Here is a 25,222-nt window from a genome sequence, read left to right as displayed (position 1 = left end):
AGATACCTGGCTTTCAGACCTGGCTCTGGCACCTCACTAGCCATGGGAACTTAGGTAAATTTCCTCTTTGAACCCCAGTTTTTCTATATGAATAATGGTCATAACAGTAACCTAGGGTTTGGAAGATTAAATAATTAAATGAGACAAGGTACTTATGCATGTTAAGGATTCTACAAGTATACTGCATTTCTGCTATCTTCACCTCCTTTGTTTCCTATTCTTCCCTCATTTCTACATCCCCCAAATCTCAGCACCACCACCCCCAGTTTCCCATCCTCCAAATTTTCCAGGCTGTAGCCCACTTGCCTTCTTATGACCCCAACTTCCCAGAGCCATGCCCAAATCCTTCCATCCTTGAGCTAACATATCCGGCTTCAGGAGTGCCAGGAACCTAGCATCACTTTGTCTTATTGAGCCAGCAATCCCAGCCAGGAAAGCATGTCCTTCCGTCTGCAGCCAGGTCCTTGCTTGGCTTCCTCGAGTACCCTGAAGTCCTCCTGCTGTTGTTTCCAACCAAGAAAGTTTTCCATGAGTAAGTCTGAGCAATGCCGAGCTGCTTGCCCGGCTGCCCTGGAGCAGGAGCTATCACTGGGCAGGGGCTGGTGGGGGTGGGCAACAGAAGGGATAGGAAGCCAGATTCACCCAGTCAGTCCCCCAGCATCACCAAAGCAAAGCCCCTCCCTCCTCCAAAGCATGTGGGATAGGTGTAATAGTTACACACATTGTTCTTTGCAGTGGGACAGACTGAGGCCTCCATCTGTTCTGCCACCTTCTATCTACACAATCAGGACATGTTCTCAAAGGTTATTTGCTGCAGCCCAGTCCTCTTCCTATTCTCATATGAATGTCAAAGGGCCCCTGATCCAGCCCCACAGCACCCAGGGCCCTTTTCTCACCCCAAGCCTCTCAAACCTGCTGTTCCACCAGAGAGGCCAGCCTGCACATTGTCAGCCTGGCCTCTGTCTAGGTACGCCCAGCCAGGCTCAGCGCTGCTGACCACACCACCAAGACTGCAGAGAGGCTGAGCAAACAGCCCTGCTGGGGGCTCTCACACCTCATCACCACTTCCTACTTTGAGGGACCAAGGCAGGCCAGGAGGCATCCATCTTGAGAAATGCCAGGCCTGGGCCAATCATGTGACAGCTACTTTCCCAGTACTCTCCCTCCCTCTCTCGCTCTTTCCTCTCTCTCCAGAACTTCTTGAGGAGTACAAGGCCCCCAGAACCAAAACCAGGAGGACTGGGTTCTTAGTTCTGGGATGGCCATAACTAGCTATGTCTCTAACTAGACTAGTACGTCTTAGGCAGAGCTCCCTGATCTTTGGCCCACAGTGTCCTTGCCTGTGAAAGGATGTGTTTGGAGCTGCAGTTCTCTGTGGTCCTTTCCAACCTTAACTTATATTACGACTGTTACTCTCCTTGTCAGCTGTTTCGTTCCCTTCCCTAATCTCTCCCCCAGTCATATTCTCATCAACTCATCTATCTTACCCTTTGATCTATGTTCTATTTTCAGCCCTCTTTGCCCCTGGGGGGACCAGAGCTGAGATCCCCAAGGAGTCCACACCTTCCCCAGCTCCAAAGTCTGCTAGAATGCACCCCATCCCCTGATCCCAGGCTCGGGAGGCCTGTACCTGTCCAGGTGCTAGGCCAACCAGGAGACGCCAGCCTTGGCCCTCTCTGGCCCAGGCCTGGCCACAGAGACTCCAGGAAGGTGGGCAGAGCAGGGCTGGGGGAGAGGAGATGCCGATGGAGGGAGGCCAGCCCGGCTCCCTCTCCTGACTCAGCTGTGTCCTAGAGACTTCTTGCCCACCTGCTGCTGAGGGCTTTCCTCCCTGTGCCTCCTCCCCAGCCTCCAAGGATTTACCCCTACACAGCAGCACCCAGGGGAGTGACATGTCCCTCTTAAAAACGTCCAAGGGAGTGAACCCCCAGCTCCTTGCCATCTCTCCCAGCTGTAGCCTACTTCCTCAGAATTCTGTTTCTCAAGGCGCAGCCTGCCCAAGGCTCTGCCTTTGGCTAGAGAAGTACCACTTGGCTTACTCAAGGACTGAGGAAATCAAAAAGGAAGCCCCCAAATGGATCCAAGGCTAACGGCCCTGGCCTGGCCTCCATGGTAGCCCCAGCTGGACCATGAGCACTGGGCCCAGCCTCTTGCCCTCCCCTTCTGCCTCAGACCCTCAGCCTTTTCATCACACTGCACCTGGAAATCTATGGGCGGGGGACAAGCACTGGTCCATAGCATCCCCCTTCCATGCTCTGGAAACATCCACTCTGGAAGCTCAGGTAGACATGGTCCAGGAGCTTCCCATTCCAGCTCCACATGCCCATATCTCACCTGTTTGCACCACCACACAGAATCCAGGGCCCTCCACAGCACCCATGCAGGCACACACCTGCATGTGGATTCTCAAGCACTCACCTCCATTCATGCCCACGGGGCCCTGGCTCTGGCTCCACCTCCTCCTCCCCTGGACCCTGTTCACACGTGGCCACCCATAGGCCTCTTCCACACCCCGCCTAGAGCTGACCACATCAACCCTGCCACGGCAATGGCCTGCAGGGAGCTCTGAGCCATCCCTTCAACAGTGCAGCCTGGACCAGAGGAGCTGGCCCCCTCCTTCAGACATGGACTCCCCTGTTAAGGAGCTGATCGGAGTGTCAATCTCAAGTTTAAATCATGGAACTGAAGGACACCCTTTCCCCCAGGAGGCTTTTCTCTACAGGAGGATAAGAACTTCCACCCCAGAATTCCCTGAGAGGCGGGAGTGGGTCTCAGGCTTGGCTTTTCAACCGCTTGCTGCCCCTTGACCTCTGACCTTCCTGTGGGGAGCCTCTCTACCTTGACACCCCATTCCCTGCACTTGGCTCTTCATCTCACTTCCGGGGCCGGGCAGCCGAGAAGCCAGGGCACCTGGGAAGAAGGCGGCGGAACCAGTATCCAGTACCTTACCCGCGTGGCCTGGGCAGCCCTTCTCTACCTCTGAGCACCCCGCCCCTGCCGGGCGCGGCCCCCACCTGCCCTTTACCTCCGACCTCCAGCACTGTGAGCACCGCCTCGCAGGAGGCCCGGCCCCGCTCGTTCTGGGCCATGCAGCTGTACACGCCGGCGTCCTGCGCCCCGCAGCGCCGCAGCCACAGGCAGCTGGGCTCGGGGGCCGGCGCGGGCAGGAGCTGCCCATCCCGGAACCAGCGGAGGCTGGGCTGGGGCGTCCCGCTCACCACCACCCGCAGCCGCACGTCGCTGCCCGCGCACACCGCCGCGTTCTTCAGGGGCCGCAGGAAGACTGGCGCCCCGGCCACGGCCACAGGACCCCCGCCGCCGGCCCCCACCTTGGCCCTTTTCGGGGGCAGTCCGGGGCTGGGGGGTGCCCTCGTGCCCGCATCCTCGCCTCGCGTGCCCCGGGCTTTCTGCATGGCCACTGAGAGCTGGGCTGGGGGGACGCCGGAACTGGGCGGCCACGGGGGCACCCGCGGGACGGTGCCCTAGGAGACAAGTCTGGGGGGCCGGCGGCCTGCCTTCCTGCTGCCCGCCCGCCTTCGGCCTGTGCTACCCAGAAGGTCACCGGGGCGGCCGGCGATTGCGCCTGGGGGCTATTTTTAGGCCCCCCGGCTCGGGTTGCGAGGGAGCCGTGGAGGGAGGGGGCAGCAGGGGAGGGACTTGACTCCACTCGGCTCCTTCTCTCCCTCCAGGAGCCCCCATCGCCGGCCCGGCTTAAGGGAGTCCCTCGGTATTTGTTCCAGGCTTTCCCCTCCGTAGTGTGCCTGGCCCCCACACGACCCACTGCAGGGAGTCAGGTTACCCCTGGGCTCAATCCCATTTCCCTTCCTCCCTCCTCTCAGACCCCTCATCCCTGCCCGGCTTCGCTGGGAGGGGAAGAAGAGGAACGGTCCTGGTGAGATGCCTGAGAGGTGGATGGGGAGGCAGGCCCAAGTGGAGGTGAGCAGACAGCTCCGAAGAGGGACCATGGCCTCCCCCAGCGCCTCCATTACAGCTGGCGAACAGTAAGACCAGGAGCCTGGGAGTCAGGTGGATTGGGGCCTCCACTGCGCCCTGCCCTTACTTGCTGGGTGACACCAAACCTCTCTCAACCTCCAAGTCCTCATCTGTAAGAATGGGTGGTGGAATAGGGTTGCAATAGGCAGAAAAGAGTGGGCAGGACATTCCAGGCAGAGGGAACGGCATGAACAAAATGAGCCTGATGAAAACAAAGGCATCCTGGGAATTAGAGAGGTTTGGAGGGATTGAAGCGTAGTGGGTGGGGTGAGTGGAAGAAGGGAGGTGGGGCCTGGAGAAGGCTTTGTTTGCTAAGGCTTTGGTTTCTCTACCCTGAAAGCAGGGGGCGCCACTACACAGCTTTAAGCGGCAGAAAAAACACGGTGGGAGCTGTGTCTTAGGAGGATCCTCTTGGCGGCCACAAAGTGGAGGATGGATAGAAATGACGGCCAGTTCAAGTAAAGGCCAGATTCCCAGCCTCCTTGCCCCACACTGGTTCAGCAGCTGAGCTGGGAGGAATCTGCACATTTAACAAATGACTCAACTGATTCTGATGTGCCTAAGTGTTGCACGTTGAGAAACATCAAGAGTCCAGATGAGACCTTTGTGATAGAACAGTTCTGTATCTTGGCTGGGCGCGGTGGCTAACACCTGTAATTCCAGCACTTTGGGAGGCCGAGGTGGGTGGATCACTTGAACTCAGGAGTTCAACACCAGCCTGGCCAACATGGTAAAACCTGTCTCTACTAAAAATACAAAAAATTAGCCAGGTGTAGTGGCTCATGCCTGTAGTCCCAGCTACTCAGGAGGCTGAGGCAGGAGAATCGCTTGAACCTGGGAGGTGGAGGTTGCAGTGAGCCCAGATGGCACCACTGCACTGCAGCCTGGGCAACAGAGTGAGACTCTGTCTCAAAAAACAAAACAAAACAAAAACAGAACAGTTCTCTATCTTGACAGTGGTAATGGTGGTGGTTATGTGGATCTACACAAGTGATAAAGTTGCATAGAACTAAATGTACATTTGCACTTGTACGCAACACTAACAGTACATGTAACACTGGTAAAACTTGCAGAAGGTAGGTGGATTATACCAATGCCCCTTTCCTGGTTGTGATGCTGTACTATAGTCATACAAGATGTTACCCTAGGAGGAAACCAAGTGAAGGTAATTCAGGATCTCTCTGCATTATTTCTTATAATTGCATGTGAATCTACAGTTATCATAAAGTAAAAAATTTTTTAAGAAGTCCAAGTAGGAGACCCAGGCCTGACCTCGAGCCCTGAGGGATGAAACCCAGGAAGGGCTGAGAGGAGCCATGAGTATTCAGAGGCAGAGAATGTTACTCTTACCCTTGCCTCCTCTTCCCCATCCTCATTCTGGGATACTGAAGTCAAAGAGAAAGAGAGAGAGCGCGAGAGACAGTGTGTAAAAGGTATAGGAGGAACCATTTAAACACTGAATTACATCCATAGAGGTTAAGAACCTTGAGGAATAATTTTTTTTACAGTTTACATACATTAAAGTTTTTTTTTTTTTTGAGACGGAGTTTCATTCTTGTTGCCCAGGCTGGAGTGCAATGGTGTGATCTCGGCTCACCACAACCTCCTCCTCCCGGGTTCGAGCAATTCTCCTGCCTCAGCCTCCCGAGTAGCTGGGATTACAGGCATGCACCACCACACCCAGCTAATTTTGTATTTTTAGTAGAGACGGGGTTTCTCCATTTTGGTCGGGCTGGTCTCGAACTCCCGACCTCAGGTGATCCGCCTGCCTCAGCCTCCTAAAGCACTGGGATTACAGGTGTAAGCCACCGTGCCTGGCCTAAAGTTTATTTTTTTATGAGGTGAGTTCTCTGGGTTTTGACAAATGCATAGAATCATGTATCTGCCACTCCAGGACCATACAGAGCAAGCAATTCCATCACCCCAAATACTAGCTCATGTATCCCCTTTGGAGTCATAGACTCTACCATAGACCCCCTCCACCAACCCCTGGCAACCACTGATGATGAATCGAATTCTAAAGTGTAAATTGAATTCTAGAAGGTGACAATATGGGGGAAGTCATTGCAAACAGATGGTACATCAAGAAAAAAGGAATAGAGAGTATTTCGAAAAACAAATAACCCAAAGCCACCCAACACTGTGCCTCTAAATGTGTGTGGAATGCAGTGGGTAGACTGTAAATGCTGGCTGGTTAGTAAGTTGGTTGAATAAATGAACGATGCGATCTCAAGCAAGTTACCTAGCATCTCTAAGCCTCGGTTTCCTCATCTATAGAATGGAGGTAGCACAACTCAGGGTTTTAATTATTTATTCATCCATAATTTTTTTATTTATTCATCCACAAATATTTTTGAGTTTCTACTATGTACTGGCACTGTGCTAGGGACTAGGGATATAGCAGTGAACAAAGATTTCTGCTCCTGTGCTGCTTTTACTTGAGAAGAGAGATGAACAACAAATACAAAGAAATAGGCTGGGCACGGTGGCTCACGCCTGTAATCCCAGCACTTTGGGAGGCTGAGGCAGGAGGATCACCTGAGGTCAGAAGTTCAAGACCAGCCTGGCCAACATGGTGAAACCTCATCTCTACTAAAAATACAAAAATTAGCCAGGCCTGATGGCACACACCTGTAATCTCAGCTACTTGGGAGGCTAAAGCAGGAGAATTGCTTGAACCCGGGTGGCAGAGGTTGCAGTGAGCCGAGATGGCACCACTGCACTCCAACCTGGGCAACAGAGTGAGACTCCATCTCAATAAGAAAGAAAGATAAGAAAGAGAAAGGAAGGAAGGAAGGAAGGAAGGAAGGAAGGAAGGAAGGAAGGAAGGAAGGAAGGAAGGAAGGAAAAGAAAGAACCTGTAAAGATTGTTACAAGGAGGTAAGCACTGTGGACAAAGCTTAAGGCAAATGTGAGTGTGGTGGGAGATTGCACTTTCAAATAGGGTGTGGCTGGAGTTGGCCCCACTGGGAACATTTGAGCCAATCTTGAGTAAGAAAGCAAATGATGCAAATGTCTGGGGAGGGCTGCTTCTGGCAGAGGTGGGAATATGCCTGGTGGGCTCCAAGACGAAGGCCAGAGAGGATGGAGGGAGCAAGGGGAGAGTGGAAGGAAATGGGTCAGACAGGCAGCAGAAGCCAGATGGCCTAGAATTTTGCAGGCCACGGCGCTTTTGTTCCTGGTGAAATGAGAAGTCATCTTAGGGCTTTGAGCAGAAGAATTACATGATCTGACTTACGTTGTAGTAATGACATTAAATTATTATATTAAATATTCAAATGAATATTAACTATTTAAAAGGGCCTGGCACAGAGCCTGGAACATGACTTGCCTTCTGCCTTCCTAGATCCATAATTGGGGCATTCGTTGATTTGCGTGCAGGAGTCTGTGGGCCTGGGTAGGGAGGGCACAAGTCCATGCAAGTCACTGGTGCCCTCTTCTGGGAGGAGCCCACACTAGCTGTGACAGCTGGAAGCCGTCAGGCTCTGGCCAGGCCAGGCCAGGCACTTGGGACAGCTGGCTGCAAGTCACTCGTCTGTCCCTCAGCATGGGCCCCACAGTGCCCTGCAGCCTGGCGCCTGGCTGGGTGTGTGTGCTGCCAGTCTGCCCTGTCTTGCGATCACAAGCCTCTGGTGTCATGGAAAGAGATCTGAGCTCCAGAGGCCAAGGAGCCTGGAGCCCAGTCCTCCTTTGCTACAGACTGCTGTGTGACCTTTGCAGGTCACCCTACCTCTCTGGAGGTGCCACTGGGCACTTCTTAAGCCATAATGATGTACCACATGCCTGGCACATGGGAAAAATCTCAGTAAGTGTTCATTGAATCAGTGAATAAAGTGGGGGCCATCAGCCCTTCCTGGTGAATATTTAATTTAGAGAAAAGTAAGTAAAAGTGCGCAGTAGGTATTTATTCATTAAGCATTTAAATATTTAATGAGTACCTACTATTCTTCCGGGCATTCTTCTGGGCACCTGGGATACAATAGTGAATAAAATGGATTAAAACTCTACCGTTAGGTAGCTGACGTTTTAGGTGTTAAATCGAAGGTTATTGAAGCATTTGCAGATGTGCCTTGGGTGAGCTTGTGGTGAGAGGAAGGAGGGAGGGGGTGAATGAGTAGAATAGGACAGGGGCCTCAAGGGACGGGGGTGAAAATATACCTGGAGTGGACAGACAGGCAGGAAAATGTCTGCTGATCCATCAGTCCTGGCATATGGTGTCTGCCTCCATGATCCCTTCCATTACACCCTGTCTGCTGGGGTCAGAGCTGGTCTGGGCCTGATCCCTTGGGTCCGGTGGGAAGCCAATCAGCATTCTATGAGCCCTGTTACTTCTTGATGTTCAGAGTCTTGAAGGGTAAGACCCCAGAGCCCAAGGAGCAGGAAGAGGCTTTGCCGTGGAGGTGTTTTTTTTTTTTTTTTTGAGACAGAGTCTCCCTCTGTTGCCCAGGCTGGAGTGCAGTGGCGCGATCTCGGCTCACTGCAAGCTCTGCCTCCCGGGTTCATGCCATTCTCCTGCCTCAGCCTCCTGAGTAGCTGGGACTACAGGCACCCACCACCACGCCCGGCTAATTTTTTTTTTTTTTTTTTGTATTTTCAGTAGAGAGGGGTTTCACTGTGTTAGCCAGGCTGGTCTTGAACTCCTGACCTTGTGATCCACACGCCTCAGCCTCCCAAAGTGCTGGGATTACAGGTGTGAGCCACCATGCCCCGCCCCTGTTGTTGGGTTTTTGTTTTGTTTTGTAGAGATCGGGTCTTGCAGTTTCCCAGGCTGGTCTCAAACTCCTGGGCTCAAGTGATCCTCCCACCTTGGCCTCCCAAAGTGCTGGGATTATAGATGTGAGCCACTGCAGCCGGTGGAAACCCAAATCTGTTTTGGTTTGTATTTGCCCATTCCCTGGGTTCCCTTGGTCACTGCTCAGCTCTTATGAAGAGAGGCAAAGATTAGAACCAGAATTTCTAGTTCCAGGCAGGCTGTGCTCAAATAATCCTTCCCCACCTGGGGGATAGAGGGTGGCTCTGGGCCTTCTTTCTTCTCTGGGGACAAGTGGGTAGCAGTCACAGGAGACAGGTGTGCTGAGAAGGAAGAGCTTTATTTCAGAACTGTCCCCAGCTGGAAGGGGCCACCAAAGAAGCGGTGAGTTCTCGGGCTCTGGAGACATTCAGGCAGAGTTTGAGGAATGCTCATGAAGGATGTGGGGCAGGGCTGAGAAGGGGGTTTCTGCACCTCAAGGATCATTGCCTGGGAGCCTTCTGAGGTCTGACTCTGAGAGCCTGAGATTCCTACATTCCTTCCACCTTAGTGACTAGTCTATACCTAAGCATTTGGTGGGCTGGGGGGTGGGAGGGGAACTGCCTCCAAAACCTCCCCTAACCCATGTGTCCCTTTATCCTTTGTGGGACAGATAAGTGCACATAACTCATTCAGGGGAAAGAAGGATTCCAGAAACTACTCACAGATATACACACCCCCTCTAATCCACCTGAGCCCAGCCCTGTCCAGGTGTTTCCAACACAGAGAAGCTGGCTCAGACTCCAGGGCCCCCAACAGACTCAAGGATAAGAAGCCCCTTACCCATCCCTCCTCCTCCATCCCAGTACAAAGACATTGGAAATGGGACTTTCAATTTCATTTCCTGTGAGGGTCATTGTAGAGTTTCTCTACAGGTTGATTGGGGTAGTTCTGGGGCCTGTAGGGTTCACCCTATTTGAGGACTGAGGGGAAGGAAATGACCATGAGTCACCAGTGGCAGAGGGAGGGGACACGGGGCTACACCCCAGGTCCTCCTGGGGCAAAGCTGAAGAATAAAACAGAGAAGGGGACTTCTTAGAGAGAGGGGTGACTTGTGAGCCAGGGCCACATTAAAGGAGGGGAAGAAAGAGACACCAGAGAGGCTTTTGGAAGTTTCTGGAAAAGTCAGTTTGGAAGGTCAGATTAAGGACCTTAAGACTAAAACCTCCTGAGGTTTATTTAACATACAAACTGTCTGAGCTTATTATTTTTGTGATCTCTACCCTCTTCCTGACTCCTTTAAAGGATAATCCCTGAAATCTCGGAGGAGAAACTTGAAGGCTGAGGCCTACATGGATCCATCGTTTCCTACATCTTTGATCCACTGGAATATTTTTAGAAGGAGTAAAAGAGAGACAGCCTTCACTCTGCCCCCTACCCCACCTCTTAGCTATCAAAGTGCTCCAAACCCTATACTGAATCATTAAGTTTTCCCCACAAATTCAAAATGCCTCCTTTAACATGTGTATGTCTCCTGTATGTGAGTCTTGTTCTAAACACACTATTTTGTTCATTAATATTTGTATATTTCCTCTTCATTAACAAATCTGTTAATTATCATAGCCTTCTAATATATTTTGATGTTCTTTCTATGATTTCCTAATTTTTTTCCTTTTTCTTTTTTTGAGACAGAGTCTCACTCTGTCACCCAGGCTGGAGTTAGTGGTACAATCACAGCTCACTGAAGCCTCGACCTCCTGGGCTCAAGCTATCCTCCCACCACAGCCTCCCAAGTAGCTGGAACTACAGGCTCATACCACCATGCCAGGCTAATTTTTTATTTTTTGTAGAGTCAGGGTCTCGTTACATTGCCCAAGCTGGTCTCAAACTCCTGGGCTCAAGAGATCCTCCCACCTCAGCCTCCAAAAGTGCTGGGATTACAGGTGGAGCCACTGTGCCCAGCCTCCTAATTTTTTTCATACGTCTTACACTCCCCTCCCATCTTCTCCAATTCTCTTAAAATTTTTATTTGGTATTTTAGTTGAGATTGCATGGCATTGAAATTATAGATGAATGGAGAATGAATTGACTTCTCTTCAGAGTATTGAACCTTCTTATCGAAGCACAGAATAGATCTTTCCATTTTTCCAAACATTATTTTTCCTGAATTGGCTCCTGTGTATAAAAATAGTATTGGAAAGAGTTAATAGAAAGAGGCCATTGGCTCACATCTGTAATCCCAACACTTTGGGAGGCTGAGGTAGCAGGAGGAGCAATTGAGCCCAGAAATTCAAGACCAGCCTCAGCAACACAGAAAGACCTTGTCTCTACAAAAAATAAAAAGCTAGCCAGGCATGGTGGTGTGAACCTGTGGCTACTTGGGAGGCTGAGGTGGGAGGATGGCTTGAGCTCAGGAAGTCCAGGCTGCAGGAAGCCGTGATCACACTGCTGCACTCCAGCCTGGGTGACACAGCAAGACTCCATCTCAAAAAGAAAAAAAGAGAGAGAGAAAAAAAAGGGGCTGTTGGCATCTTTGAAGAAGGGACTGGGGGAGCCCTACTTCAGAGCCAGTCAGTGGGGAGCAGCTACATCCTTCAAAAGGAATAGCAGGTGGTGTCCCCCAGCCTGGCTGACCTGAAGGTGTAGTAGAGAGCACAAGGGGTGCAGTCCTGGAACTGGGGCCTAACGAGAGGTATTTGTGGTTCCCCAACAAAAGCCCTGTCCAGCCCTCCCTGCCCCATACACTGCATACAGACAGCAAGGCCAGATGGCTCTGGGAACAGAAGTGGGCGCGAGGCCCTGGGGAAAGTCTGGCTGGGTAGAAGGTCAGTATAGTCCATCTCAGGGTGACAGGTGGTATCACAGGGCCCCAGGGGCCCCAGAGGAGACCTGGCAGTCAAGACAGCAGGGGCCAGCTCGGCTTGCGTGCGAATCTCTTTATTGTTTCTCTCCAGAGCCCCTGCAGCGGGGGAGGGGAGGGCGTGGGGAGGTGGGCGCCCCTCCCACCAGCCTGAGACCGCTCTCTGCCTCTCTCCTCTCCTCTCTTCTCCAGCATCTCACCCACTTTCTCTCCTTCTCAATCTCCTGCTCCCACCTCCAGCACCTTCCGGGATTCCCTCTTGTAGCCCCTGCTTTCTAAATCCACCCTGGGCTGGGGAAAGGAAAGTAAGAGACCACGGGGACAATTTCAAGCCCCCCAGTCTCCACAGGGGCTAGTCCCCCTGGCTACCTGCCTGGCTTTCTCTCTCCTGGGCTGGGGGCTGGGGAGGTCTGCGGGGCTCAGTCCTGGCCCTGCAGTATCCCAACACCCTGCTCTGGGGCTGTCTCCAGAGCCAAAGGCTAGTGCCTGAGGTCACAGAGGTGGGAGGGACAGGGCCACCGCTCCCGCCTGGGCTCCATCCAGCGCAAGAGCCAGGCTCACTCACTGCCAACAGCCAAGGCTCATAGCTGGGGTCCGCAGAGGTGGCCGGGGCATGCCCTGTGACCAGGCAGGGATGGGCTATGTCGCTGATGGGGACCACGAGGGATGGCCAGTGAGGAGGGGTCAGAGGCTGTGAGGGGAGGACTGAGGCTGGGTGTGGTCTCCTGGGATGGAAGAAGGCTGGCTTCAGGGAGCAGTGAGGACAGGGGTGAGGACGGTCTCTGGTGGCAGAGGGTCTCTGTCTTTAGAGCACTTCATGCTGCTGCTGTGTGGCCTCACTGACGACCTGGGGAGGAAGAGAAGCCCAGTCCAACCATGTGCTAGCCAGAGAATGGAGCCTCAGCCCTGAGCCATCACCACCCCAGGGCCGCAGGATCTCTCTTGCCCCACTGGCCAGGGACCTAGACCAGCACAGCTGGGTGGAAGACAGTCCCCCCAGACACATCCATAGCCCCCACCAAGGGTAAGGAGCCCAGACAGACCACTTACCTCCCCATCCCGTGTCTCGATGGTCTTGATCATCACCGTCTTCTTGGTATGGACCTCAGAACCCCTTTGCTCAGGGCTGGTTTCTGTAACAGGGTCCATCGCACACTCAGCCTGACCAAGTCCAGGCTGGGCTATACCAGGGGCTGGGAGTCCATCTGGGGCCACATTGGGCAGAGCCCTAGCAGACCCCAACCCCCCTCAAGACAGGCTTGTTACTTCTTCAAGACTTTAACACCTTTCCTTCAGCCCAGCACCCAGCAGGTGGTTCTGCAGTCCCCAGCGCCTGTCCCATAGTTTAGATGGTCTCAGGAGCCAACAGATTTGCTCCATGTGCAGGATGGTGCAGGAGGGTAGGGGATGCCTGAGGCCCAGGCTGCACAGCACTGACATTCCCCATCCCTCCTAGTTCCTCTCCACCCCCAGGCCCCAGGAGAGCCCTGCACACATTCGTCTCCTGGGACTCCCCTTCTTCAAGATAGAACCCCAGAGCCCAGTCTCAAGACACTCTTTAGAGGACCTTACAGTACCTATCTCCCTTTAAGATTTCAGGGCCAGGTGCAGTGGCTCACATCGGTAATCCCAGTAGTTTGGGAGACCGAGGCAGGTGGATCATGAGGCCAGGAGTTCCAGACCACCCTGACCAACATGGTGAAACCCCGTCTCTACTAAAAATACAAAAATTAGCCGGGCGTGGTGGCACATGCCTGTAATCCCAGCTACTCAGGAGGCTGAGGCAGGAGAATTGCTTGAACCTGGGAGGCGGAGGTTGCGGTGAGCCGAGATTGCACCACTGCACTCCAGCCTGGGCGACAGAGCGAGACTCCGTTTCAAAAGAAAAAAAAAATTCAGATGAGCAACTTGATGTCTTAAAGTGAGACAGAGCAGGAATAAGGCACTGACTCATTGTGCTGATGCTCAGTCACTTGCCATTCTGTGCCTCAGTTTCCTCACTGAGGACACGGAGTGAAGTGGTACCAACCTTATCATGGCCACAAAGCTATTGATTTGGAAAAGCACCGTGCAATGTGGGTGGAGTTTTTTTGTACTATGAAGTTTTAAATGCAAGACTCATACTTGGTGTCTGTATAAACAACTAACTGAAAAGAGAGGCTCTGAGTTGTGTAGGAAAGGTCAAATGGAGGTCCTTGGTATTGTGAGTTTGGTGCTCACGAATTTCCTTAGCTAGCAACTAGCCTGTGATGAACGTTGTGACTCGCTGGAGCATAGCGTGTATTTTTTCCTGATGGAAATGTACATCAAAGATAGAAAAGGTTTGATCTAGGAAAGGAGAAGCTGCCAAGGACTCCGACTTGCTTTCCTAATGCATCATTATCGTGTGTTTCTCCGCTCTCTGGGGTTGGAAAGCCACCCGATCTGTGTATTACTAATGTCAAAATGGCAGAGTGCCCTAAGAGCTCATTCTTTTCATTGTTTGGCTTTGCTAAGATTTGGCATTTTTTTCCAAACGTGCATCCATCTTGCTCCAGCAAACTGGAGGTGTTCGACAAGCAGCCAAGGTGGGGCTTGGCAATGTGCCAAACAGACAATGGGCTGTGGGTGTCTTAGAGGGCAGGTGGTATGAGATGCTCCTGAAGCCAGGTCCCCAAGGGCACTCCTGCTTTCAGAGTTTGGGATTCAGAACAGAGGCTGCTTCCTGATGCCCAATACTCCAAGAAGGTGCAGGGGACATGGTAAATACAATACAATATAATCACATAAAAAGCTCTCTCTGTCATAAGTTGCCTCATCCACCTCTACCTAAACTCCCCCACCTACCCGCAGTGGCCCCCTTTTTCTTCCCCAGACTCCAGGTCTGTCCCTAGCCCCAGGTCCCATCCTCCCTCCTGGCTGGCCTTGGGCAGTACCCATGCTGGACTCCTGGCCCCTGCAACTCCAGCCTCCGCCTGCCAGCATACACTCACCTCGGAAGTTGAGGGCAGAGTAGGTCTGGATGGGGAGATTGATCCTAAAAGGGAAGAGACAAAACCTCCTAAGAGTTAAGAACCCTCCCATTGGCCGGGCCCAGCTGTAATCCCAGCACTTTGAAAGGCCGAGGCAGGCGGATCACCAGGTCAGGAGATCGAGACCATCCTGGCTAACACAGTGAAACCCCGTCTCTACTAAAAATACAAAAAATTAGCCGGGCATGGTGGCGGGCACCTGTAGTTCCAGATACTCAGGAGGGTGAGGCAGGAGAATGGTGCGAACCCGGGAGGTGGAGCTTGCAGTGAGCCGAGATTGCACCACTGCACTCCAGCCTGGGGGACAGAGCAAGACCCTGTCTCAAAAAAAAAAAAAAAAAAAAGAACCCTCCCATCTTTCCCTGAGACTGCCCATCAAGGCTCACCCTGGTCCTTTCTAAAGACCATCCTCAGCTGTCCCAGTCCCACGGACCCCAGCACTCCCACCACCCATACTGCTCAAGGAATGGGGTCGAAGGCCAGCTAGAGCTGTCCCAGGAATAGTCTCTTCTGGAAGGATCATTATTTCAACTGTGAACTGCTGGCACGACACTAGGATGTGCAACCCCACCGCGCCCTCCAGAGCACCAGGATTTCCTTCTTGCTCCTGGCACTGAAGTTCGTACTAGTAGCAGCTGTGGGTGATATCCATTGCTCATGCCCACCCTCCAGCCAGGCCAGTTCTGAGAGCTTACTATTTAGGCCTAATGCTGGGAAAATGCAACATGCCTTTAGCTACCTTCAAAGGCCATCATATGTAGATGTCATTTTACAAAATCTGAAGTTTCTCTTTATGTTTGTACCTGTATCTAAACATGTCTGCTCCTTTTTAAAAATTTCAGATATTATTTTTATGAGTATCAAGGGGTACCAGTTTTTGGAGTAACTGATCTGTTTTAAATTGAGGTTAAATTTACATATAGTGAAATGCACAGATCTTTAATGTACAATTCAATGAGTTTTGATCAATGTCCACGTCTGTGTAACTACCAGTCCAAATCAAGATATAGAACATTTCTAGGCCAGGCACAGTGGCCCATGCCTATAATCCCAGCACTTTGGGAGGCTGAGGCAGGCGAATTACTTGAGGTCAGGAGTTAGAGTCCAGCCTGACCAACGTGGTGAAACCTCATCTCTACTAAAAATACAAAAAATCAGCTGAGTGTGGTGGCACACGCCTGTAATCCCAGCTACTAGGGAGGCTGAGACAGGAGAACCGCTTGAGCCTGGGAGGCAGAGGTTGCAGTGAGCTGAGATCACGCCAGTGCACTCCAGCCTGGGTGACAGAGCAAGACTCTGTCTCAAAAAAAAAAAAAAAAAAAAAAAAAAAAGATATAGAACATTTCTGTTATCCCACAAGGTTCCCTGGTGTCCCTTTCCAGGTGTATGTTGTTTTCTGTGTCTAGAGGTGGGTTGCTCTGAGCATGACGTCTGTGTCTTTTCCTCCGAACATGTGCATATGCTGATATGTGTGCATGTGTGTGCAAACTCATGCCTTCTGTATGCATCTCTTTACCTTCTCTTAGCCTATCCCTGTGCAAGGCTTCTCTCCCTCCCTCTCTCTATTTGCCTCTATCTGCTCCCTCCGTTTCCCTCCTCATCACTCCCCATTCTGCTTTCATCTCTCCCTTGACTGGCAGTAATATTTTATCATTGGTTGCTGAATATGGTTTTTTTGCTGCTGGTTCTTAATTCTGAAGGTGGATAAGGGAATACTTATATTTCTCTTTTTATAAATGCTGTTAATTAAATTGCTTTTTACCCAGGTGGCCTTGGTTAATTCTCTGCAATTAATAGAGCAGTGGCCTCTTGTATAAAATTGTTTCCATGCCGGGCGCGGTGGCTCACGCCTGTAATCCCAGTACTTTGGGAGGCTGAGGCAGGCAGATCACCTGAGGTCAGGAGTTCGAGACCAGCTGGCCAACATAGTGAAACCCCGTCTCTACTAAAAATACAAAAATTAGCCAGGCGTGGTGGTAGGCGCCTGTAATCCCAGCTGCTCGGGAAGCTGAGGCAGGAGAATCGCTTGAACCCAGGAGGCGGAGGTTGCAGTGAGCCAAGATGGTGCCATTGCACTCCAGACTGGGCGACAAGAGCGAAACTCCATCTCAAAAAAAAAAAAAAAATTGTTTCCAGGTCTTGTTGAGGTAATCAGTAATCTCGAGCCTCCTGGGGACAGAAATGGACCACCCAGCACCCCGCACCTCCCACTCGGGCTCCTGCCTGGCCCCTCACCGGCTCTCCTCTCCCTCCAGCAGCTTCCGGTAGGTGGCAATCTCCACATCCAGGGCCATCTTCACGTTGAGCAGGTCCTGGTACTCGCGCAGATGGCGGGCCATCTCATCCTTGAGGTGCCGGATTTCCTCCTCCAGGCGCGCAATGTTGTCCTGGTAGCCACTGGCCTCACTGGCAAATCGGTCCTCCAATTCCCGCATCTGCCGCATCAGGGAATCGTTCTGCAGGAGAGGGGGAACCCAGGTCAAGGAAGGGAAGAGGACACTAGCAGCCCAAAGAAAGCTTTGGGGCTGGCAGGCAACTCCAGATGGTCAGGTCCAGGCCATGTTGAACCCTGAATTCAAATTAAGTCTATATGTGAACACTCAGAATAAAATAGATACAAAGGAACATTGCATTCAGCCTCACAGTCCCCACATAGGCAGATGCCCAGGAACCCCTGATTCCTTAGCATCCAACCGGAATCCACTTGTCTGGTTTTACCCCTATTGTAGATTTAAGTAGATGAAGGCCCAGAGAGGATCTATGACGGGCCCAAGGTCACAAAGTGAGGGTGTGAACTGCAGACAGGAAGGGGCAGGGCCTGGCCAGGTGGGCAGGGACTCACAGTGCCCTTGAGGGCGTCAATCTCGCAGGTGTAGGACTGGATCTGGTGTCGGTATTCCATCATCTCCTGCTTGGCCTGGCGCAGGGCATCGTTGTTCTTGTTGGCTGCCTGGGTCAGGTCTGACACCTAAGGGCAGAGAAAGGGGCCCAAAAATGAGGAGGATGCAGGGCACGGGTAGGGATGAGCAAGGGAGCATGAAGCCTCTGGGCTCTCCTCCCATGGATGGTACCACAGGCAGCACATCCAAGCTGGGATTCAGGGGGACGGAGATGCCAGTCCCCGGGCGAGGCCACCCACCTTCGACTTGTACCACTCCTCAGCTTCAGAAATGTTCTTAGCCGCGATGGTCTCATACTGAGCCCGGATGTCCCTGAGGGCGGCAGTGAGGTCTGGCTTAGACATGTCCATCTCCACCTGGACCTGCTGTTCCTGAAGCTGAGCCTGCAACTCACGGATCTCCTGTAGGGCATGACTGGGCTTCAGTCCCCTCTCAGGGCCCACACAGCACCCTCACACCCCTATTCCCAGCCAGAGCCTCACCCCAACCCCACTTTCCGGCTGCTTTCCCCATGGCCCAGTGACCCCAGGAAGTGGGGCCAAGGTATACCTCTTCGTGCACTTTCTTAAGGAACGCGATCTCCTCGTTGAGAGATTCAATTCTGCGCTCCAGGTCAATGCGAGCTAGAGTAGCTGCATCCACGTCCTGGGAGAGGCCAAGCGAGAAGGACACGGTCACCACCACCCAGGTGGGGCAGAGCAAGGCCAGAGGCCATGCAAGGGGAAAAGAAGGGCACTCACCGCTCGGAAGGCAGCCAAATTGTTCTCTGCTTCTTCCTTCAACTGAATCTCCTCCTGCAGCCTGGGTGGGACAGACAGAAAGACAGACAGTTGCGGGTGATAAAGCTGGCAGTGGAAACGACTGGCCGGGGGCTGACCAGGGGGTGGGTCCAGGACAGAGGGGGAGGGCCTGGCTGCTGGGTAGAGACAGGAGAGACAGGGAGTGGAGAGGCCCCACCCACCCAGGGAGGGCACAGGAAGTGGCCCAATCTCTGCCCAGGAGCCACACCCTTGAAGTCTATGTCCCCACCAGACTGTGTGACCTCCCTGGGGTTAGAAACTGTGTCTATTTTATCCACCTCTGTGTTTCTGGTTCCCAGCTCCAGCCTGGCCAATATAGCTGCTCAATTAATATTTATGACTTTGGTGGCAGGAGGGTGACTGTGCTCACTTGGCCTGTCAGAAGTGGGACCAACAAATATGCTACACTTGCTGCCCTTTTCGTTCTTGGAGCCTGGTGAAGTCTACAGTCAGGTCCTCCCAAGCTCTCTGAGAGCTGTGACCCCCACCTACTCCCTTTTTCTCCAGCCTGTCCATTCACCTTGTAAAAAGACACAGTCTCGGCAAGGCCCCAAGGCCAAGCTCCCCCCTCCCCTCCGCTCCCCCAGGGCCTCATCACAGCTGAGCTGAGAGCTGTTGCTTGGACTCTGGGCCCTTGCCCTGCTTTCCCTGTCTCCTATCAGCCTCCCTTCTCCCTCTGGCTACACTGCCCTCTGGGCCTCCTGCAGCCCTTCCTCTGCCCATCAACTACCTGACCCCATAAATATCGCCCCAGCATCTTAAAATGCTTTTTAACGGGGCTGTCCACAGGGCACCGGGTCCCCTAAATTCTCCCATATCCACCCCCTGATCTATGTCCCCAAGAAAACTCCTGTGCAAGATGGGATCGCAGGGGAAGAGACCTGGAGGTCACGGCCCCTTGAAACACACAGGTGGAGGACCCTTTCTCCACATGGGGCAGGAGAGGGTCCCGGGCCCCGGGAGAAGGCAGGTGCTGACAGCAGGACCCCAGCCCCCAGGCCTAGCCTCCTGTGCCCTGCCCGCAGAAAGGGGAGTCTGGGGTGCCGGGCCCTCACTTGGCCTTGAGCCGCTGCAGGTCGTCGAGCAGGTTGTCGCGCTCGACGTCGACGCGCGCGCGCTGGTTAGTGAGCACCTCCACCTGGCGCCGCAGCTCCCGCAGCTCCTCCTCGTAGAGCTCGGCCACTCGCGTCGGCTCGCGGCCCTTGAGCCGGTTCACTTCGGCGGCGAGCGCCGCGTTCTGCTGCTCCAGGAAGCGCACCTTCTCGATGTAGTTGGCGAAGCGGTCGTTGAGCTCCTGCAGCTCCACCTTCTCGTTGGTGCGCGTGGTCAGAAACTCCTGGTTCACCGCGTCGGCCAGTGAGAAGTCCAGCAGCTCGCCTGCGCCGTAGGAGGAGGGCGTGCGGGTGGTCCCCAGCCGGCTGGCCCGCAGCGACCCCAGGCCCCCGGCCCCGCCCGACGTGCGCGACACCTGGTACACGCGGGACGTCACCGAGCTGGAGGAGCCCTTAGAGCCGAAACCCGCCCGCGGGAACACGGGCGAGCTCAGCGGGGAGCCGAGCGGGAAGCCCGGGGCCCCGCCGAAGGTGCGGCGGTAGGAGGACACGCGCTGGCTGGACGAGTAGGCCTGGCTCATGGTGACGGCGCGGGCGAGGCTGGCGGGCGCACGGAGGAGGCGGCGGGCAGGCGGCCGGCCGGAGAGTGGATGCGGCGAGGGGAGACAGGGCCCCCAGCCGTCGGCACTATTTGTATCCCTCCTGACATCAGCCCCCGCCTCCCCTCCCCTGACAGCTGCAAGATCCCGCTGTCCTGCCAGGAAAGGGCGGCCCGTGGCCGTGGGGGCGGGGAGGCCAGCTCCCCCGCAAGAGGCCTGCGCCCCTGAGTCAGCCAGCGGGGGTCCTGTGACAGGCAAGCCTGCCAATCCTTCACCAGGGCAGGCAGCAGGCATGTCTGCAGCCCCCAGGCGGGCCTCTTTCAGCCCTGGTTATCTCCTCGTCCTGGGGTGGGGGGGGAGTGGGGTCAGGGGAGACAGCAGAAGAGAGGCTTCCCTTTAGTTTGAGGGTCCCCTTTTTGGTCAAGGAGAGACTTTGGGTCATTTCTTAAAGGGTCAAGGCCTGTTCCCAGGAAAGGCCCTAAACCACCTTGTTCCTAAATATTCTCTTGAAGTCGAAGAGGTTTGGGTCTCAGGCAAAGACCAGCCAGGCTTGAGGGTGGGGGTCTCTAGGCAGGAAGGGAGGGCAGGGAGACGCCTGGCAGGCGGAGGGATCCTGGCCAAAGCCTGCCTGCCATGTATGTCTATGGGCGAGCTAGCCCTGAGCCTCAGTTTCCCTCTGGACTAGTGCAGGCCCTCTTCCTCCCCCGTACTGTCGAGGGTGGGGCCTCAAGTTTATAAACAATGGGCTGATTTCCAGAAAGGGTCTGATAAGCTTTCAGTTTCCAATTGCTATGTGCGCTCCCACCCCCGCATAGACTTTGTGTGGCTCCTGCCCCCTGGGTCCCCCACCCCCTCCCTGATTCATCCCCCTACTCACACCACCCACGCCCACACACGCCAGGGGTTTGTGTTTTGTCAGGAGCCGCATGTCAACCCAACCATCTCCCTGGCAGCAACAGCTGCCAACCCCAAATACCAGAGCGGGTATTTATAGAGGAGAACGCATGGCTGGGAAACAAGGCACAGGAGAGGAGCTGTGGGGGGCAGGGGGTACCTGAGGAGGCATGGGTGGGCGTCAGATAAGGAAGGCTAGGGTGACAGCCCCAATCACTTCCCACCCCCTATAATGCTCCAGCCCCCACCCCCACAAAAATGGAGCCCCACAGAGGGCCTGCCCAACCTCCAAAGCCCCCTCCTTAGCACAGGGCACTTGCTAACCCCTAAGGACATCCACCATTCTCCATGGGCACTGGCCGTGCCTCTACACCTCCACTTGGCACTCCAGGCCCCTCTTGGACCTGACCCTTTTGGAATGCAAACCCTGAAAATAGAGTGCTCGATTAGGAGCCAGTCACTGGTCCTACCCTAGACCTGCCATCACCAGCTGGAGGGGTTACTAGTAGGTGTGTCCTTGTCTGAGCCCCAGCTCAGGCATGTCCTCTCTGAGCCCCAGCTTGTCAGATATAAAGTGAGGATGGTTAGCCTTGCCATGCTACCCTATAAAGGTTTAAAGAGGCCCAGGCCCTACTAATGTATGTAGCAACAATAATACCTTACATGTAGTGACCACCTAGTGTGGGCCAAGCTGCTGAGCACTTCACACCCATGACCCCCAATTCTCCAACCCTAGGAGGTAGAGACTAGCATCATTCCCATTTTATAGCTCAGGAAGCTGAGACAGTGAGACCTCACAGCCTGTGGCTTTGGCCTCAGGATGGGTGTGAATGTGCCGGGTAAATTGTAAAGGGGGCTTTGTTACTGCACTCTTTTCAAAGCCCTTTCCCATTAAGTGTCTAATTTTCATCCAAGAGACAAGCTTCTGAAATAGATGGGGGAGTTCCAGATATTCTTATCCAGCCCTCGAGTCAGTGCAAGCTGTTGTGTTCTGGTTATTTTTGTGTCTCATCTCCCAGACTAGACTGTACGCTCCTGGAGGATTTTGGAGACCATGTGGATCCTTAACACACTCAGGCAGCACCGTCTTTCTCATCGTCATTCAAAGTAGCCTGCAAGCTTTCTTTTGCAATTTCCTTATTTTGATGACATGCTGTGCCTCCTCCCCATCCCTCCACCCCTAAAGACCCTGATTCCAGCCAGTCTTATTACTGCATCTCCCTGACTTCAGTGACTGGGTCAAGGAATGGGCCTGGGCATGAGCAGGGCCAATCAGAGACCTTCCCTGGAATTTATAGGTGGAACTGGGATTCTTCAACTGGAACCTGTGGAAGCCATGTTTCCTGCCCCCTGGGGGAGTAGGAAGAAAGAGAGGTCAATATGTAAGAAGCAGAGGAGGCTGGAGAGGAGGAGCAGGCCAGCCCCTTGGTTCCTGCAGTGCTTCCCTCAACTTTGTGAGTTGAGCTCCCACACTGTCCTTCCTGGCCTTGGGCCAACAAACTTTCCGTTTTTTGTTTTTTTTTTTTTTAATTTAAGGCACTTGGTATTGCTTTGATCACTTACAGCCCAAAGAACCAGATTAATCTTCCTGAAGGGGACTCTACACCTATTTCTATGATGCTACTGGGACAACATTTCTGGAGCTCTTCTCTGTGAATGATCTCCAGACCACATAAGGAAATTGGCCTTTGGACCAGCCCAAGGCCTCAGTTCCTTGGTGAAATGAGGCAGAAGACAAATAAATCATGCCATCTATTCTCTAGTCAAAATCAACAACCACCAGACTTGGCCCCAAACCACTTGGGACTGTTTTCAAAATTCAGTTCCACCCCTGAGGATTTGCTACCATGGAGGGCTGCAAATCAACACCCCGAGGCTTGGAAGGCAGGTGAAAGAGGAGCACTCCAAAACATGCTGTGAGCTGGGCAGCACCGCTGGAGGGAGAGTTCAGCCTCCCGAGAGGACCACCCAGGATGGGACACACTAAAAATACCGACAATTTATTTGGATGGGTAGTGTATATGGTACAAAATTCAAGATGTGCAAAAAGGCATAAAATGAAAAGTCTCCTTCCCACTTTGACACCCAGCCACCCCAAACACTGCTTCAGAGACAACCAGGTTTTGGTTGTTATCGGTTCCTTTCAGAGATACTTCATGTACACACAACCACATTTTCTTATGTGGAGCCCCCACTTCTGAATCAATCTTTTTTCAATGACATACAGCTTAGAGATGGTTCCATTTTAGTACATTGGCAGCTGAGTCACTTTTACATTGTGATAAAATATACATAAAATAAAATTCACCATTTGAGCCATTTTTTAAGTATACAGTTCAGTGGCGTCAAGTACATTCACATTGTTGTACAACTATCCCCACCATCCATCTGCAGAACTTTTTCATTGTCCGAAGCTGAAACTCCATATGTATTAAAAATAACCCTCCACCTTCCCCTCCTCCCAGCCCCTGGTAAATATCATTCTACTTTCCGTTTCTACGAATTTGACTCTAGGTACTTCATGCAAGTGGAATCATACCATATTTGTCCTTTTGTGACTGGCTTACTTCCCTTAGCATAACGTCTTCAAGGTTCATCCATGTTTTGACATGGGTCAGAATTTCCTTTCTTTTTAAGGCTAAATAATATTCCATTGTATGTATACACCACACTTTGTTTATCTGTTGATGAATATTTGGGTTGTTTCCAACTTTTGGTTATTGTGAATAATGTCGCTATGAACTTTGGTGTACAAATATCTGTTCAAATACTTACGTTCAATTCTTTTCTGTAGATACTCAGAAGTGGAACTGCTATGTTATATGGTAATGCTATGTCTAAATTTTTGAGGAACTGCCATGCTGTTTTCTGCAGCAGCTGCACTGTTTTACATTGCTACCAGCAGTGAACATGGGTTCCAATTTCTCCACATCCTGGCTAACACTTGCTATTTTCTATTTGTTTATTTGTTTTATAATATTAATAGTAGCCATCCTAATGGATGTGAGGTGGTACCTCATTGTGGTTTGTTTGTTTTGTTTTGTTTTTTAGAGACAGGGCCTCTGTCACGCAGGCTGGAGTGCAATGGCACGATCATCACTCACTGCAGCCTCAAATTCCTGGACTGAAGCGATCCTCCTGCCTCAGCCTCCCAAGTACCTCGGACTACAGGTGCAAGCCACCATACCTGGCTAGTTTTTTTACTTTTCCATAGAGATGAGGTCTCCAAACCTATGTTGCCCAGGCTGGTCTCAAATTCCTGGGGTCAGGTGATGTTTCCACCTCAGCCTTTCACAGTGCTGGGATTATAGTTGTAAGCCTCCACACCCAGCCTTATTTCGTTTTTTAAAGATAGGGTCTCACTCTGTTGCCCAGGCTGGAGTGCAATGGCATGATCATACCTCACTGAGGACTTAAACTCCTGGTCTCAAGTGATCTTCCTGCCTCAGTCTCCTAAAGTGCTGGGATTATGGAAGCAAGCCACCACACCTGGCTGCTCATTGTGGTTTTGATTTGCGTTTCCCTAATGATCAGTGATGTTGAGCATCTTTTCATGCACTTACTGGTAATCTGTATATCTTCTTTGGCAAAATGTCTTCAAATCCTTTGCCCATTTTTGAATTGGGTTGTTTGGGGATTTTTTGTCGTTGAGTTGCAGGAGTTCTTTATATACTCTGGATATTAATCCCTTATCAGATATATGATTTGCAAATATTTTCTCCCATTCTGTGGTTTGCCTTTTCACTCTGTTGATAATGTCCTTTGATGAACAAAAGTTTGTAATTGTGATCAAGTCCTATTTATCTATTTTTTATTTTATTGCCTATGCTTTTGGTGTCATATTCAATAAATCATCGCCAAATCCAATGTCATGAAGATTTTCCTCTTTGTTTTCTTCTAAGAATTTTATATTTTAGCTCTTATGTTTAGGTATCATGTCTGTTTGTTGTTGTTGTTGTTGTTGTTGTTGTTGTTGTTGTTGAAACAGGGTCTTGCTCTGTTACCCAGGCTGGATTACAGTGGTGCCATCATAGCTCACTGCAACCTCAAACTCCTGGGATCAAGCGATCCTTCCACCTCGGTCTCCCAGAGTGCCAAGATCACAGGCATGAGCCAATGTGCGCCTGGCTGTTTTATCCATTTTGAGTTAATTTCTATGTATGGTATAAGGTAAGAGTCCAGCTTTGTTTTTTTGCATGTGGATATCCAGTTTCTCAGCACCATTTGTTGAAAAGACTACCCTTTCCCCCACTGAATGGTCTGGGCACCTGGGATGAAAATAATTTAACCACATGTGTGAGGGTTTATTTCTGGGCTCTCTATTATATTCTGTTGGTCTGTATGTCTGTCTTTATGCTGGTACCACACACTGTTTTGATAACTG

At 52.1% G+C, this 25,222-nt stretch overlaps 2 protein-coding genes across 9 annotated transcripts in view; both read right to left on the bottom strand.

The window, feature by feature from the left end:
* SPEG (striated muscle enriched protein kinase) overlaps window positions 1–3,549 on the bottom strand; it is a 58,379-nt gene extending 54,830 nt beyond the window's left edge. For 2 of the 8 annotated variants that reach the window (XM_034955215.3, XM_034955216.3), the window contains exon 1: window positions 3,026–3,536. In XM_034955215.3, the coding sequence (XP_034811106.2) occupies window positions 3,026–3,413 (388 nt within the window). In that variant the 5' untranslated portion in view covers window positions 3,414–3,536. Of the gene's footprint in view, window positions 1–3,025 lie in introns of all 8 variants that reach the window. The other 6 variants (XR_010109413.1, XM_024927835.4, XM_034955217.3 and 3 more) reach the window with 6 other exon arrangements.
* A 3,681-nt stretch (window positions 3,550–7,230) lies between these two features.
* DES (desmin) lies at window positions 7,231–24,685 on the bottom strand. The gene is made up of 9 exons (XM_003818659.5): window positions 19,349–24,685; window positions 18,234–18,294; window positions 18,043–18,138; window positions 17,733–17,894; window positions 17,436–17,561; window positions 16,829–17,049; window positions 14,555–14,598; window positions 12,633–12,715; window positions 7,231–12,429 (listed from the first exon to the last, which is right to left on the bottom strand). Exons 1-9 carry the CDS (start codon window positions 20,236–20,238, stop codon window positions 12,388–12,390), a joined length of 1,725 nt encoding a protein of 574 aa, XP_003818707.2. The 5' UTR covers window positions 20,239–24,685; the 3' UTR covers window positions 7,231–12,387.
* Between the last annotated feature and the right edge of the window lie 537 nt (window positions 24,686–25,222).

The sequence above is a fragment of the Pan paniscus genome, chromosome 13 (assembly GCF_029289425.2).
Source record: "Pan paniscus chromosome 13, NHGRI_mPanPan1-v2.0_pri, whole genome shotgun sequence".
Taxonomy (NCBI): Eukaryota; Metazoa; Chordata; class Mammalia; order Primates; family Hominidae; genus Pan; species Pan paniscus.
The sequence above is the reverse complement of the archived record's forward strand: the minus strand, read 5'-3'. Positions and strand labels throughout refer to the sequence as shown.

What these genes read in the sequence shown, in the direction of transcription:
- DES (XM_003818659.5), bottom strand. Translation starts at nt 20,238, where the DNA reads ATGCCTGCTGCCTGCCCTGGTGAAGGATTGGCAGGCTTGCCTGTCACA. An exon ending in CTGGAGGGAGAGGAGAGCCG is followed by an intron (nt 14,599 to 16,828) that starts GTGAGGGGCCAG and finishes CTTCCCTTTTAG; the next exon opens with GATCAATCTCCCCATCCAGA. An exon ending in CTCTGCCCTCAACTTCCGAG is followed by an intron (nt 12,716 to 14,554) that starts GTGAGTGTATGC and finishes ACCCTGTTACAG; the next exon opens with AAACCAGCCCTGAGCAAAGG.